This window comes from Gobio gobio (assembly GCF_949357685.1).
Source record: "Gobio gobio genome assembly, chromosome: 14".
NCBI lineage: Eukaryota > Metazoa > Chordata > Actinopteri > Cypriniformes > Gobionidae > Gobio > Gobio gobio.
The window spans coordinates 37,352,644-37,367,103 of NC_137107.1; the positions used below are offsets into that span (position 1 = coordinate 37,352,644).

Sequence of the window (14,460 nt, forward strand, 5' to 3'; positions counted from 1 at the left end):
GATAGTCACAACGTGTCTTTATTTAGGCTACTGAAGTACTCTCTCTTTATATATATATATTTGGCAATCATGGAAATAAATAACATTCATAGAGTGAATATAATATTACACACATTATGCATTGCTCACAAAATTGAGAAGACAATTAGGCTAGTTGTGGTCTGCAAGTGACATGGCACAAATTTATTGGCACAGGAATGGTATTTCTAAATAGTTTTGTCAAAATGCAAACATTATGTGTTCGTTTGAAGAAATATCTAAAATTAACTGAAACATAGATGTAGCACTTATTTAAGTAAGACATATGCTCAGGATATGTGTGTTTTTGTATGTGTGATGTAATTCAAATCATTATTGTGGTTGTGTCATTTACAGTGTGACACTTTATCATAAAAACATTTCCTTATCAACACACAAGTCATATGGCAATCTAGGAGTCCAGGCAACATAAACTGAATTCAATGTTCACATGCCCTGAAATCAGGTATAATACATTGTTCCTCTAGAGTACAAACCACATTCATTGACTTAAGCAATGAGAAAAACATTGTACACACAGCTGTCATTTTGAAAAGGCTAAAACCTAAAGTAGTAGAAGTCAACAGGTAGTAAACAGAGGATATCTGCGGTATGTACTAAAAGAATTTGACACAGTTTAACTCTGAAATATCAGAAACAAATCTGTCTAAATTCCTTGATATATGAAAACTAGAAAATGAGTGTTTTGTTCAACTCAAACAGCTGACAGTTACATAAAACATATTGCACATTCTCAAATGTGCATGTTCATATCAAGTACGAGTATTACAATCAACATTTGGCAAATTGCATAAATTCCATATGCATATAGCTTCTGACAGATTCACATTAAAGTGCTAGGTAGGTGATCTCTCTTATAGGGGAGTTTCCATAGGTCATATAAGTAAACATTTACAGTAATCAGTCCTTATTTGTACAGCTTTTGTTGATGTTTCTCAACCCCAGAACTTGGGAACGGGCCAGTTTTGCCATCTAACCAATAGGTGTGTACGAAACTGCAGCACCAGCGTCGAAAATTAAAGGGGCACACTTGGGCTTTTCTCATGTAAAAGATCTCTGGGGTTGTCTGTGGGGATGACACACAGAGATGATTTTGCATGAGATGCCAAGTGCTAGTTGGATGAAAAAACTCGGCCCCTTGATGCACCCTTCAGACTGGAGTTGAGAACGACTGCGTAAGAACTTTAAAGAGGAAGAACTGTTTTGAAGGAGAGTTTGCAATTATTTGACGTGCATTTAGCCTCATCAATTAAATATAACATTTGTATCTCTTTTCTGTGATGTGTGGAGGGGTATACAAAATATATTTGTTGTCCATTTCTCTTGAGGGACAAATTTGCATGCATATTACATGCAAAGGGATGATAGAATATGAAAGACAATGATATTTGAAACGGCACAGTTTATGTGCTTGATTGGCTGACATTTTGCTTTATAGATTATATAGACAAATAATAAAAACAATGAACAGAAAGCAAGTAAAACAATAAAAAAAAATGCAAAGAAGATAATTTGTCATATGTATATGATGAATATAATTAATCTTATACGTACTACAGCTAGTTAATTCATTAAATACCGGCCTTAGAATCAGCCTTGCGACATGAAAAGTGTTGCTCTTTGTTCTAAATTATACTGTACAATACTTAAACCACTAAATCAACATAGGAATAATCACTAATACTGATAAGAAATAGTTCTACATAATCATAAAGGATTTATACAGAAGAAGTTCTGGTGGATGGAATGATGATGATAGTGTATATTAAGTTTAGCTTCAAGCTGTGAAGGTGTATGTGTTTATGTGTTTGTATGGTCTGTGTGTTGGCAGCGTTCCAGTGCATTGTCATGTCATGCCATCCCCTTCAGTCCACCATCAGGTTCCGACAGGTCCCATTGGCTCTCCATAAAGGTGAAGTGGCTCAGTAGTTCTTATTCATGATGGATCCATTGGGCAAAACCTAGAGGAGTGGTACTACAACGCTCCTCTCTAGTTCCATTTTGTTTTTCTCTAAAGAATGAACATGTCTTTATGTTAAACTCTCCCCCTCTCTCTCTCTCTCTGCCTCACACCACCGTGCTGACAGACGGGTCGGACAAGTTGAGTTGGCCCGTAATGTCTGTGGGTGGGAATTGCTGTAGAAAGAGAGAGAAGGTAGAAAACACATAGGATAGAGAGCATTAGTGCGACTGTTACCGATCATCTTCCGCAGAAGCCCAGAATGAAATTTCCTTCTTTACCACCAAGGCAGCATGTAGCATGCAAACCAGAAACAACTGAATGTTTCAGATGTCATCATAACGCATTTAGCTCAATTTTGCCTTTAGGCCAGGACTCGTAAACATTTTAAAGGGTATGTTTTGCAATTGAACACAAAACTTAAATATTCTGTTACATCCAAGGAGGTTTATAAAAATGTGAAACAATGTGGGGAAATGTGTTCTTCAAGCTATCCTGCTGCCTTGGGAGGTATTTAGAATAATATTAAAAGAAGAGGAAGCAGGTTTTCTGCTGTGAGATGGTTTTAGGTCACCTAATAACCTTTGTGTTTATTTATATCTGCAGGATTGGGTCAAAAGTCAAAATGTATTTAGACGCTTGCAATACACTTTAAATATATATGAATGTCATTGCATTACATTATGAAATATAAACCGAGTGGCATCTGCAAACCATTGATGCTAACCAGTGACCTTTTCCAAGCTATTTTTAGAGTTGCTTTTAGCCCACTTGGCACAATGTGGTTTCTAGTGTGCGTATGGTATCAGTTATCCTACGTTCAAACTGGCGCCCTAGCAGTTGTAGTAACTATGTAGTAACTATGAACATAGTTGGTTCAACCAGAAAGTGTCCAAAATACTAATTTTGAAAAGTATTACATTATTTATAATTTAAAGGTGCAGTGTGTAATATTTATTAGGATCTATTGACAAAAATACATAATTATGTTTTCAGTGGTGTATAAAAACCTTACATAATGAACGGTTATGTATTTATTACCTTAGAATGAGCCATTTCTATCTACATACACCGCGGGTCCCCTTACAGTGAAGTCGCCATTTTGCGCCGCCATGTTTCTAAAGTAGCCCTAAATGGACAAAACAAGAGCGCTAGCTACTCTCTGCTGTCTCAGACGACTACATCTTTGTCCTGTGCCGGCCACCGTATTTCTGTATGTGCTTCGAAAGGGAGGGGTGAGCGGTGGGCGGTTGCAATTCGCAACCCCACCACTAGATTCCGCTAAAATTTACACAGTGCACCTTTAAAACCTAACAAACTATTTGACTAAAAGTTTGTTCAGGAATAGATACCAGGTGCCTTCATACAGTATTTTGTTGTCTAATGCAATAACATTAATACATTTTAAATTTAGCTTAAATGTCTAAATACTTTTTGGGCCATTGTATATTTATATAAAATTCTCATTCAGTTGCAGTTACTGTTTCCTCATCTTAAGCTTAGAAGGGCAACAAGCTGTTTTCTCACATGGGCATCTGCAGTGCCGGGTTGGCAAAACACTCAATGACATGCAGGTGCCCAGTCAGAAGGCAATTTCCACAACAAAAAAAATTTTGCTTTCAATTTCCATTTTTGTAAGCTATAAAATGTCTCTCAGTGAGGCTTGCCATGTTGCAACTGCAAGGAAATTTTGATTAAACAAAGTATTTTGATCTGATAGTATTATTATTTCATTATTATTATTATTTTTATTTTGTTCCTTGCTGTGGCAAACTGTGAAACTGAGGCACAGAGAGCTTTTTTGGTTAAGCTGTGACACACTTTTTGCAGTTTGTTAATCAAGACTGACTGAATGTGAAGTAAAAATATGTTTATATACCTAAAGAAAAAAAATATATATATGCATATATTGATGGAAAAGCAGCAGCAAACACTTTCAGATTTTCTATACATTTTAAAAATAGCAAAATTGTTCTGCAAAAACCAAGGACACATGCAATGTTTGGATGTTTAAGTTCAAAATATATTTTTCAATAAACAATTATGCATTTAACATTAAGCTTACTAATTATAGCATGTGTCCTCTTTTATAGCTTACTGTTTTTTTATTGCTATGGCATTGCCAATAATTAAGCGTATAAGCTTAAAATATGATGCAACAACTCTAAAATCTAAAGCTTAAGGCAAAAGTTCTCATTGTCAAAATCATCATCGTCATATTGCAGAATAGATGTATTCAGCAATACTTCTGATGACACCGGGAGGCTTTTTCTTTCTTTTTTTTTTTCTTCCTGGGTGTTGCATCAAGAATGCCCTTAGCACGCCTTAGAGAGAATGAGAGAGTTCTTGTTATGTTCACTTAGAAGGCTTGCTGTTGGCACTTCCAAATCAAGCCCACAGTGCCCCCTGGTGAGAGACAGTGAATCAGCAAAAGAGACAAAAAGTGTGTGCATCATCACTACCACAAATAAATGCAACTACTTCTACTGAGGCAACCAAAACACAGTCTCTACTTCTACGACAGATATATTGCATGCTTGCAGAGGAAGAGAGAGGCTGTGTAGCATGTACATCATGTGGGGGACGTCGACAGTTATATATCCATATACATCCACTTATATAGAAAGAGAGGCGACACTGATATCAAAAAATAAAAGGATGATTAAACACTGTGGATGGTTACTCTGCTTTTCTCTTTTCACCTGGATTGCGGTGCATTTTCTTCACCGTTCCCCGTTCACCACCCCATTCCCCATTTTCCCCATTTAAAAGGGAAAAACATATGTAACATAATTGCTAAACAAAATGAGAGAATATTGCATTTTAGTGCTAAAGAAAAAACAAACACACAGAAAATTATGAAATTTGTATAATCTGTCTGTTTATATTATATTAAATATTAGTATATAGTACAGTTGCAAGAAAAAGTATGTGAATCGCTTGTAGAATCTGTGAAAATGTGACTAATGTTTACTAAATAAGAGAGATCTTACAAAATGTGTGTTATTTTGTATGTAGTACTGTCCTGAATAAGATATTTTACATAAACATTTTTTACATATAGTCCACAAGACAAAAAAATTGCTGAATTTAATAAAATGACCCTGTTCAAAAGTTTATGAACCATTGATTCTTAATACTGTGTGCCGTTCCCTGGATGATCCACGGCTGTATTTTTGTTTTGTGATGGTTGTTCTTGAGTCCCTTGTTTGTCCTGAGCAGTAAAACTGACCAACGTTCTTCAGAAAAATCCTCCAGGTCCTGCTAATTCTTCAGTTTTCCAGCGTCTTTTGCATATTTGAACCCTTTCCAGCAGTGACTGTATGATTTTGAGATCCATCTTTTCACACTGAGGACAATTGAGGGACTCAAACACAACTATTAAAAAACGTTTAAACATTCACTCATGCTCCAGAAGGAAACACGATGCATTAAGAGCTGGGGGGTGAAAACTTATTGAATTTGAAGATCAAGGTAAATTGTACTTAAAGGGTTAGTTCACCCAAAAATGAAAATTCTGTCATTAATTACTTACCCTCATGTCGTTCGACACCCGTCAGACCTCCGTTCATCTTCGGAACAGAAATGAAGATATTTTAGTTGAAATCTGATGGCTCTGAAAGGCCTCCATTGGCACAATGGCATGGTTCACTCTCAAGACCCTTAAAAGGTACTAAAGACGTCGTTACAAAGTCCATCTCACTACAGTGGTTCTAAAATAACTATGAATCGGCGATAATAGTTTTTGTGGGCAAAAAATCCCTAAATAACGACTTACATAGTGATGACGATTTCAAAACAAGGCATCATGAAGCTTCGAAGCGTTATGAATCAGCGAGCCGAATGATGATTCGGATCGCGTGTCAAACCGCCAAACTGCTGAAATTTGGCGATTCAAACCGCTGAAACGACTCGCTGATTCATAACGCTTCGAAGCTTCATGATGCCGTGTTTTGAAATCGTCATCACTATGTAAGTCGTTATTTAGGGGTTTTTTGCACACAAAAACTATTATCGCCGATTCATAAAGTTATTTTAGAACCACTGTAGTGAGATGGACTTTGTAACAACGTCTTTAGTACCTTTTAAGGGTCTTGAGAGTGAACCGTGCCATTGTGCCAATGGAGGCCTTTCAGAGCCATCAGATTTACACTAAAATATCTTAATTTCTGTTCCGAAGATGAACAGAGGTCTTACGGGTGTCGAACGACATGAGGGTAAGTAATTAATGACAGTATTTTCATTTTTGGGTGAATTAACCCTTTAAGTTGTCTTCCGGGAAACATGCAAGTATCTTCTGTTGCTTTCGAAGTACTAAATTAAAAAAAAAAATTATATTTAACAAAATAAGAAAAATGTGGACCTCTTCATCCTGTTCAAAGGTTTTCACCCCCCGGCTCTTAATGCTTCGTGTTTCCTTCTGGAGCATCAGTGAATGTTTGAAGCTTTTTTTTAATAATTGTGTTTGAGTCCCTCAATTGTCCTCAGTGTGAAAAGATGGATCTCAAAATCATACAGTCACTGCTGGAAAGTGATGACACTCAGCTCTACCTTTCATTCCAACCTGACAACCCCACAGTAGCTGCAAGAATCTCCAGCTGTCTGGCGGACATCTCGATATGGATGAAAAAACATCACCTGCAGCTCAACCTGGCAAAGACTGAACTGCTAGTCTTCCCTGCCAATCCGATAATACAACATGACTTCACCATCCAGCTAGGTTCATCTCGGATCATCCCTTCAGGGTCGGTCAGAAACCTTGGCGTAATCTTTGACGACCAGCTGTCCTTCAAAGACCACATTTCAAAGACAGCTCGCTCATGCAGGTTTGCGCTCCACAACATCAGGAAGATCAGACCTTTCCTAACAGAGCATGCAACACAGCTGGTCATTTCTAGGCTTGACTACTGCAATGCCCTTCTGGCTGGACTTCCATCATGTGCGATCAAAACGCTCCAAATGATCCAGAATGCAGCAGCACGTCTAATCTTCAACGAACCCAAAAGGGCCCACGTCACACCACTCTTCATCTCTCTGCACTGGCTACCACTCGCTGCTCCCATCAAGTTCAGGGCACTTACGCTTGCTTACAGATCCACCACGAGGTCAGCTCCTGCATACTTTGACTCGCTCCTACAAGTCTACACCCCCACCAAAAGCCTTCGCTCAGCTAAGGAGCAACGGCTTGTGGTACCATCACAGAGAGGCTCTCCAGAACATTTACACTCACTGTTCCCTGCTGGTGGAACGATCTTCCCACCTCCATCTGAATTGCAGAATCACGGACAACATTCAAACGACAGCTGAAAACTCACCTCTTCCGCGAGCACTTAACCTTATCTTAAACATTTTTTTATTTTCCTCTACTTCTTCCCTGCCCTATTGTATGATGCTCTGTGCAATGTCTAAAACTTAGTACTTCAGGCACTTTCTGAGTTTCGCTGCCTCCTCATGACGGATCGCTTCCTGTACTCCTCAGTTGTAAGTCGCTTTGGGTAAAAGCGTCGGCTAAATGCACAAATGGAAATGGGAAGGGTTCAAATATGCAAAAGATGCTGGAAAACTGAAGAATTAGCAGGACCTGGAGGATTTTTCTGAAGAACGTTGGTCAGTTTTACTGCTCAGGACAAACAAGGGACTCAAGAACAACCATCACAAAACAAAAATACAGCCGTGGATCATCCAGGGAACGGCACACAGTATTAAGAATCAATGGTTCATAAACTTTTGAATGGGTCATTTTAATAAATTCAGCAATTTTTTTTGTTTTTTGGACTATATGTAAACATTTTTAATGTAAAATATCTTATTCAGGACAGTACTAAATAAAAAATAACATGCATTTTTGTATAATCTCTCTTATTTAGTTAAAATTATTCAAATTTTCACAGTTTCTGCAAGCGGTTCACATACTTTTTCTTGCAATATTTATATTTAGTATAAATACTAGTTTATATGTATCCATTGTGTTAAGAACTGTCTCCATAACTGGCAGCACATTCATTTGATCTATTTATTATTTTAAGTTATGGATCAGGTTAAAAAAATAGTAATATTAGTTATTATTTAATGATATAATAATTATTATTATAATTTTGTGGTTAGCACTGTTTTCCAAATCTTCTAAAGCCACACAATTTTGTGTGATGATCAGACTGAAATTTGAGCCATTATTCACTGAAAGTTTTCATAGCTCTCAAATTTAATTCATTTTTTGGTACATCACACCAGGTTTTATGTCAATGATATCAAATTACATTAGTTTAGCATGTCTTGTTGCTTATTTATAAGACTTGGAATTTAGCACATAAATTGCTAATTGTATGGTGTTTTTTTAATACTTTTTAAAGTTTGACAGCCCTTGGTCACTGCTATTATTGAATGGAGAGAAGCAACTCCTTAAACATCTCCTTTTGTGTTCCATGGCAGAAAGAAAACCATACAGATTGGGTACAACATGAGGGTGAGTAAATGGTGACAGAATCTTCATTTTAAATTCTCATTCCTTGAAATAAACTTTGTTAGGACCTTAAGCAAAACAGCTGTACGAAGGAAAATCATTGTTAATTGATGATTCCAAAGTCTGAAAGGGAAGTTCCACTGTTAAAAAAAAAAAAATGTTAGTCTGCATGGTATCGGTTGCTCTGATCAAACACCACAACACCAAAGCATGCTGTCGGGGAAACAAACATCGCAAGATTTGACTGTTCATAATACCAATCACATCAGGCAGGTTTGCGGACGAGAAACACAAATACACATAACATCCCACCAAAAAGAGGCACACACACACACGTCCACCCGCACTAACACACGCTCCACATCCAGAGGTTGCAAAAGGGAGAGAAGCAGCCCAGAAACATCAGGTATTGTGCAGCGCCCCCTCCTCTTGGAACAGCTCTTATTTTAGAACCCTTTTCCTGATTCTGACGTCATTGGGTCCTAAAACCTTTCATCTTAACTCTTAAGGTTGGCTATGCTCTTAAGTCCTAACTGACAGATGGGATCTGGATGGTGACTCGATGACTGACTGACAGACACGTGGCCGTGGCCGAGATGCCAGGAATGGAGGAATAACCAGAGAGAAATGCGGCTCTCTTGGTTTCAGACATGACATGTCATTTAAGACAGAAGAAAGTAGATACAGAGTGAGGAGCGGAAGAATAGGACGAGAGAAAGACAGACGCAGAAAGAGGAAGAGAGACCGGTCGAGTAAAAAGAGATGCCATTCCTTAACCTCCTTACCGTGTCTTTGGAGGACCTACGTCTCTTGATGCTGGAGGCCAGGTTGGTACTGATGGACCTAAAAGAGGGTTTCTTTTTTGGGTCGCTGTCTGCTCTAGCACTTTTCCTATCCTAAAATAAATATACGTAGAACAATTATTCATGTTCTCTGGCTGGTTTTCAACTGCCAAAACCACACCCCTTAATTCCCCGTTGATAAACTATCTTAAAAACCAACAATCTATAAATATGAATGGAAGTCAGACTTGTTTGACTGAAAGAGACTAAGAATTGGTAGAATGCAACACATTTTCGGTTGCAAAGAGGGTCAGGAATTCTCAAATGATCTTCCTTGGAATCTGTTTTGTGCTGTTTCATAAATACTTGCTGTTAACACTTTGTGGTTTTAGGCACAGAAGAAGATTAGGACCTTTTTGCCCCCCTTCCCTCCCACCGTCCAACAAAGGTGCCCCACACGGCTACTCTCTGGCCTCTACAAATGGTACCAAGGTATAGAACAAGACTGGGTGTGTTTGTGTAAGAAAAGGTCGAATTAAGGTATTCTTACATCCTGAGTCTCTACAGAGGAAGAGGGCTGCATTGGGGAGGAAAAAAGAAAAATAAATAAATATTTATCCACTTGCTTTAAAGATCATATGACTTTAAGATCCATAAGCAAAAGCAGGAGGCAGCAAAATGAGCTTGCTGAGGAAATAATGACATCAAAGCCAAGCAGTCTGTAATATCACAAAACAAAACAACACTCTTATAGGGAAGTACAGCAACCAATAAAATGCCAAAAGAGCACAGGATATGAAATAATACTGATCAATACATGAATACTTATAAGAACCCTCTTTGAGCGTTATACTTTTTGTAGGGTATAACGGAAATTCACACCACACATAAGGGACGTACTATATCAGGGTATTGGAGAGTTGGGTTAAGTGTGGTGAGAATTTCATTTAGACTCATGCAGAGGGCAGTAGGAGCAAGGGTATGGATAAAGTAAGCAAAACGTAAACAAGCATACAGTTGACTTTGACTGATGGAAAACTCTCAGGGTCATCTTCACATTTGTTTTGGTCCTTTTTTCTGAATATCATTTGACCCCTGCTACCATTTAAAAATCTCCCACCTTGGGACTTACCACTATGTCTTTGCAGTCTAAGAACAACTTTAGCCCCGTTTCCACCGAAATTACCCGGAACAATTTGTACCAGGAACTTTTTTTACAGGAACTTGTTTTCCCCCAGACCTGCTACTGCTACTGTCTGCATTTCTGCTGCGGTCTAAAGTACCGTGAAGATTAGGCAAATTAGTCCAGAGATGTGGGACTGCGCACGGCTGTTCCTCTCAGTCAGCGATGGACAGTAATAATTTTTGCGCGACACTGTCTGCAACAATAACAAGTATGGAGGAGATGCAAGCAGCGCTGCTTTTGCTAGTTATGTATTGGTTTACTAAATATGTAATTAACAAAACGGCTGAAAAGAGACGAGCACTGATGCTAAAGCGTATTCTGAAAGCTCGTAACGCTAGATTTAAAATAAGACAACGTATGTTATTAATAATAACTTATTATCAGCTATTATTAACAGGGCCGTTTGGAGGGGGAAATATTTACCCGGAACTTGCGGTCGAAACACACCGAGTACCACCCCAAAGTTCCTAGTTCCTGGGGAAAGTTCCTGCGGTGGAAACGCAGCATTTGCTAAACACACTGTTGTGTGTTCATTGTTATGCTTTTCACAAAAAAAAAAAGAAGCAATAATTCCTATTTGGCTGTCGTCAGAGCACTGTCTGTGCATTAGCATGCTGGACCCACGTAGACCACCGGCACAGTGAGACACATAACTGGCTGCAAGACTCGACCTATTATCTCATGAGAGCACATTCACGCTTCATTTAGTTTTGCATCATTTTTTTCAGTGTTTCCCTTTTGTTTTCTCATTTTCCTGAAGGCAGTGCACTTCTGAATGGGCTCTGCTCCAAGAGACAACCATTAACCATTGAAATGTGGGCAGCATGTTTTTGACATATCTGTGCTTTTAAGATGACAACAGAACAGCCCAGTGGACAAAACTGCAAATTGGGCAGGTTATTCAGAAGTGCAGTGTGTGTATCACTCGCAGATCCTTTTGTGAAGGTGAAGTACAAAGAAGTGCAAATGGGGTATTTGGATATGAAAATTTATACTGAAGTATACAAACAAAACATTTATAACATTTATACACGCAAGCTCGCACCGATTTCACCATTAAAAAGTTGTGTAAATTCCTATGCAGAAAGGAAGAGCTGACAAAAACCATTCCGATATGCCTCTTTGAATGATCCATACATGCTAACATTAGTGATAGCTTAATATTTTTACCCTTCATTTGTATCTGGTATAGATCTTCTAGACTCCAAATGTAATTTTTTTTTTGTTCTTGCTAGTTTATGTTCGCTTAACCTTTCTGCATAAGAGCCTACATGCATATACATACAGAGACAATTATACATGTGAGGCAGATGACAGACATTGACGGTAAATTGACCTGTTCACAAAGACAAGCGACTGTGGTCTTACCTTTCACAGCCACTGCTGTTTATTCTATTGCAGCAGTTCTGACCTTTTGTCATTCTGGATAAAGAAGCAGCTTGAGGCTCTCACAGCCTCACTGTACTTCTACCCAGAACCCACCCCACTGGCCCACCCCTCACCAAATATCACAGTCTCACTAGGAAGACCTCCCAGGACATTGGCCTCAAAGGACACACAGGTGATCAAGAGTTTGTAGCAGACATTTCGATTGGACTGTGTTAGACTTTTGAAATATTTGCTTCTATAATATGTTTTATGTCATATTATAACTCTTGCACTATTTTTTAATGGTATAGGCTGGGACATATATTGCTACTGATGACAATTAGTGCTCTGTCTTGTTTTCTTAATAGCTGTCTGTTTTCCTTAGCATAGCTTGATGACGCATGCTAACAGTATATCAAATCAACATTAACTTTTTGATATTGTAAACATTAATTTGGCAGCCTACGTTATCTTCAAGGATTTTTATTTCATCTAACCTTAATACGCTTAGTGGTTTGAAGCGTTTAAGTGGTTCATGCCATGAAAGCAGCTTCATATTTTGATGAACTAAGCATATCAGCAATTTTAAATATGCTAATTCGCGTAGCAAGGATGACGTGGCAACAAGACGGATCAGCTTGTTTTACATACTAAAGATGGAGTCCCAGCCGCACCCACAGCTTGACTCCCTGAACTCTCCTTATTGTCCTGTTGGTACAGATAAGAAGAAGGAGGCTGATTGAACCAGAGCAGCCTAGACAATCCTAGACCAGCCATGAAAATGGGAGAGAGGCTGTTTTTCTTTGTTGGCCCTTTTAGAAGCCTAGGAACACGCAATTTAAGAAAGATCGTCCACCTTTGGTCACCACACCAAACGTGCAACCATAGATCTGTTTAACAAAGCAACCAGGGATCTGTTTTTAACAAAGTTATGAACAGTACAAAAAGGTAGTTGTTATGTAAAGGTCATTCCCTCATGTTCACCCTTCTTTTTACCTCTTGTGTTATAGGAGAGAGCTGCCTTACCTGTAGGTTCTTCCTCCAAACGTTGACGGCCGCAAAGGCTAGCTGCATCTGCTTCCTGCGGGCGTCTTTATGGCGCTTGTATGCAATTTCGATGAAGATAAGGAAGATCCCTGCTGCAATGCCTCCAGCAACCAGCATGAAGACACCTGTGAATGAGAGGGATGAAGGAGACTGTCAGACGATTAACGAAGAGACACAGTTCTCTTCGAATCAACCCATTGAGGAGCTGGAGCCTCTGTGTGATGGAATCCTACATGTATTGCCCATTTATTTAGGGCCTGCTGCTGAAAACCATGCAAATTGGATGGATGTTAAAGGTTAATGAGTTTGTTACAAATGTGAACACCAACACAGGTGAGCATAAAACAACAACTAAAAGCATTGGACAAAAAAAGGCCCCAATGCATTACCTACTGTACCTTTTTTGTCCAATCTCTTTTAGGTTTCTCTGTACCTGAAATGGACCATACCTGCCATATTCTCAAAGGTGAGTGTGGCTGGGGCATTGCTCCTTGAGTCACACTCCTGGTATCTCACCCAGGTTTTATCTAGGTCCTCCATGAAGCCATTCTCATGGGAACTACAAAGGGTGGTGGAGAGCAGGAAGAGAAGTCCAAATGTTAACAAGCTGCTTTGGGCAGAAAGTCCCGATAAATCCCACAAAGTCACCACAACCACTAGCACATATACAAAAACACATATATGTTCAAGCACATAGACAGCAGGGATGGAAGAGGGGAAATACACAAAGAGAGATGATTAAGTGTCCAATGATGAGATTTTATACAACATAAACAGAAGCATACAATATGCTGCTTCGGCTGGGACAGACCTGAGAATAGCCAGGGACACATTCTGTTTCCAGGGGCTGTCCTTGCGCATGCCTATGCCAAAGCCCGAACGGAAAAACAGCTCTCCCGTGGTCACCAGGTCGCACTTCTGCGAGGCTTCAAACTCCAGCACCGCAGAGTCCCAGATGAAAGCATGCAGCTTGCTGTGGGGGCAGGGGGAAGGGAGGAGGACGGGAAGGGTGGGGGGTTACGGTGCAACAGTACAGTGAGAAACAAAACACACTCGTGGCACCCGCCCCCACCCACCCCTCTTGTGCAACTTGTGTTACCAGAAAACTAGACTGCCACCTCATAGGCAAATGAAATCCAATGCCGGACGAGTGGAGCTTTGTCCCCCATTGGATTCCCTCAATGACGTTTTTGCTGAAAACCTGAAAAAGTTGCTCTTTATCTCATTGTTAATATATGTTATGTGTGGCACATAGCTGGGCCTCTCCTGAGCAGGGATATGGGCCAGGGTCACAGGTTAGTGCAGCAAGTTCTGGCACTGATTTATATACCTGAGACCTACAGGCCCAGGACCCTCAAGACTGAGTGACTGATTGACTGACCATGAGGCCAGACCTGCTGGTGTCTACCCAGCAGGGACTCACTTGTCCCGAACAGCCTGGATGGCTTCAGCGGCGCTTTCGTAGTTGTGCTTCTCCATGTGGCGGTACATGGTGCTTAGCTCAACTTGTCGCCGGAAGTAAATATCCACCGAACTCTGCTTCACTGTGGCATAGATGAACTTGTCTGATGGGTTCCTTAGCTGGAAAAAAACGCAAACTTACTGTATACATATTAGA

General features: G+C 39.5%; 1 protein-coding gene across 2 annotated transcripts in view; it reads right to left on the bottom strand.

Annotated features, from left to right (window-relative positions):
• Positions 1-14,460, bottom strand: part of grin1a (glutamate receptor, ionotropic, N-methyl D-aspartate 1a) — a gene marked incomplete at its 3' end in the record, with an annotated part of 36,406 nt that continues 21,946 nt past the window's right edge. Inside the window, exons 16-22 of one of the 2 annotated variants that reach the window (XM_079835033.1) lie at positions 14,266-14,423; positions 13,654-13,815; positions 13,292-13,401; positions 12,822-12,967; positions 9,792-9,818; positions 9,245-9,355; positions 2,107-2,175 (exon numbers count right to left, since the gene is read on the bottom strand). In XM_079835033.1, the coding sequence (XP_079691159.1) occupies positions 2,107-2,175; positions 9,245-9,355; positions 9,792-9,818; positions 12,822-12,967; positions 13,292-13,401; positions 13,654-13,815; positions 14,266-14,423 (783 nt within the window). Of the gene's footprint in view, positions 2,176-9,244; positions 9,356-9,791; positions 9,819-12,821; positions 12,968-13,291; positions 13,402-13,653; positions 13,816-14,265; positions 14,424-14,460 lie in introns of both variants that reach the window. The other variant, XM_079835032.1, reaches the window with a different exon arrangement.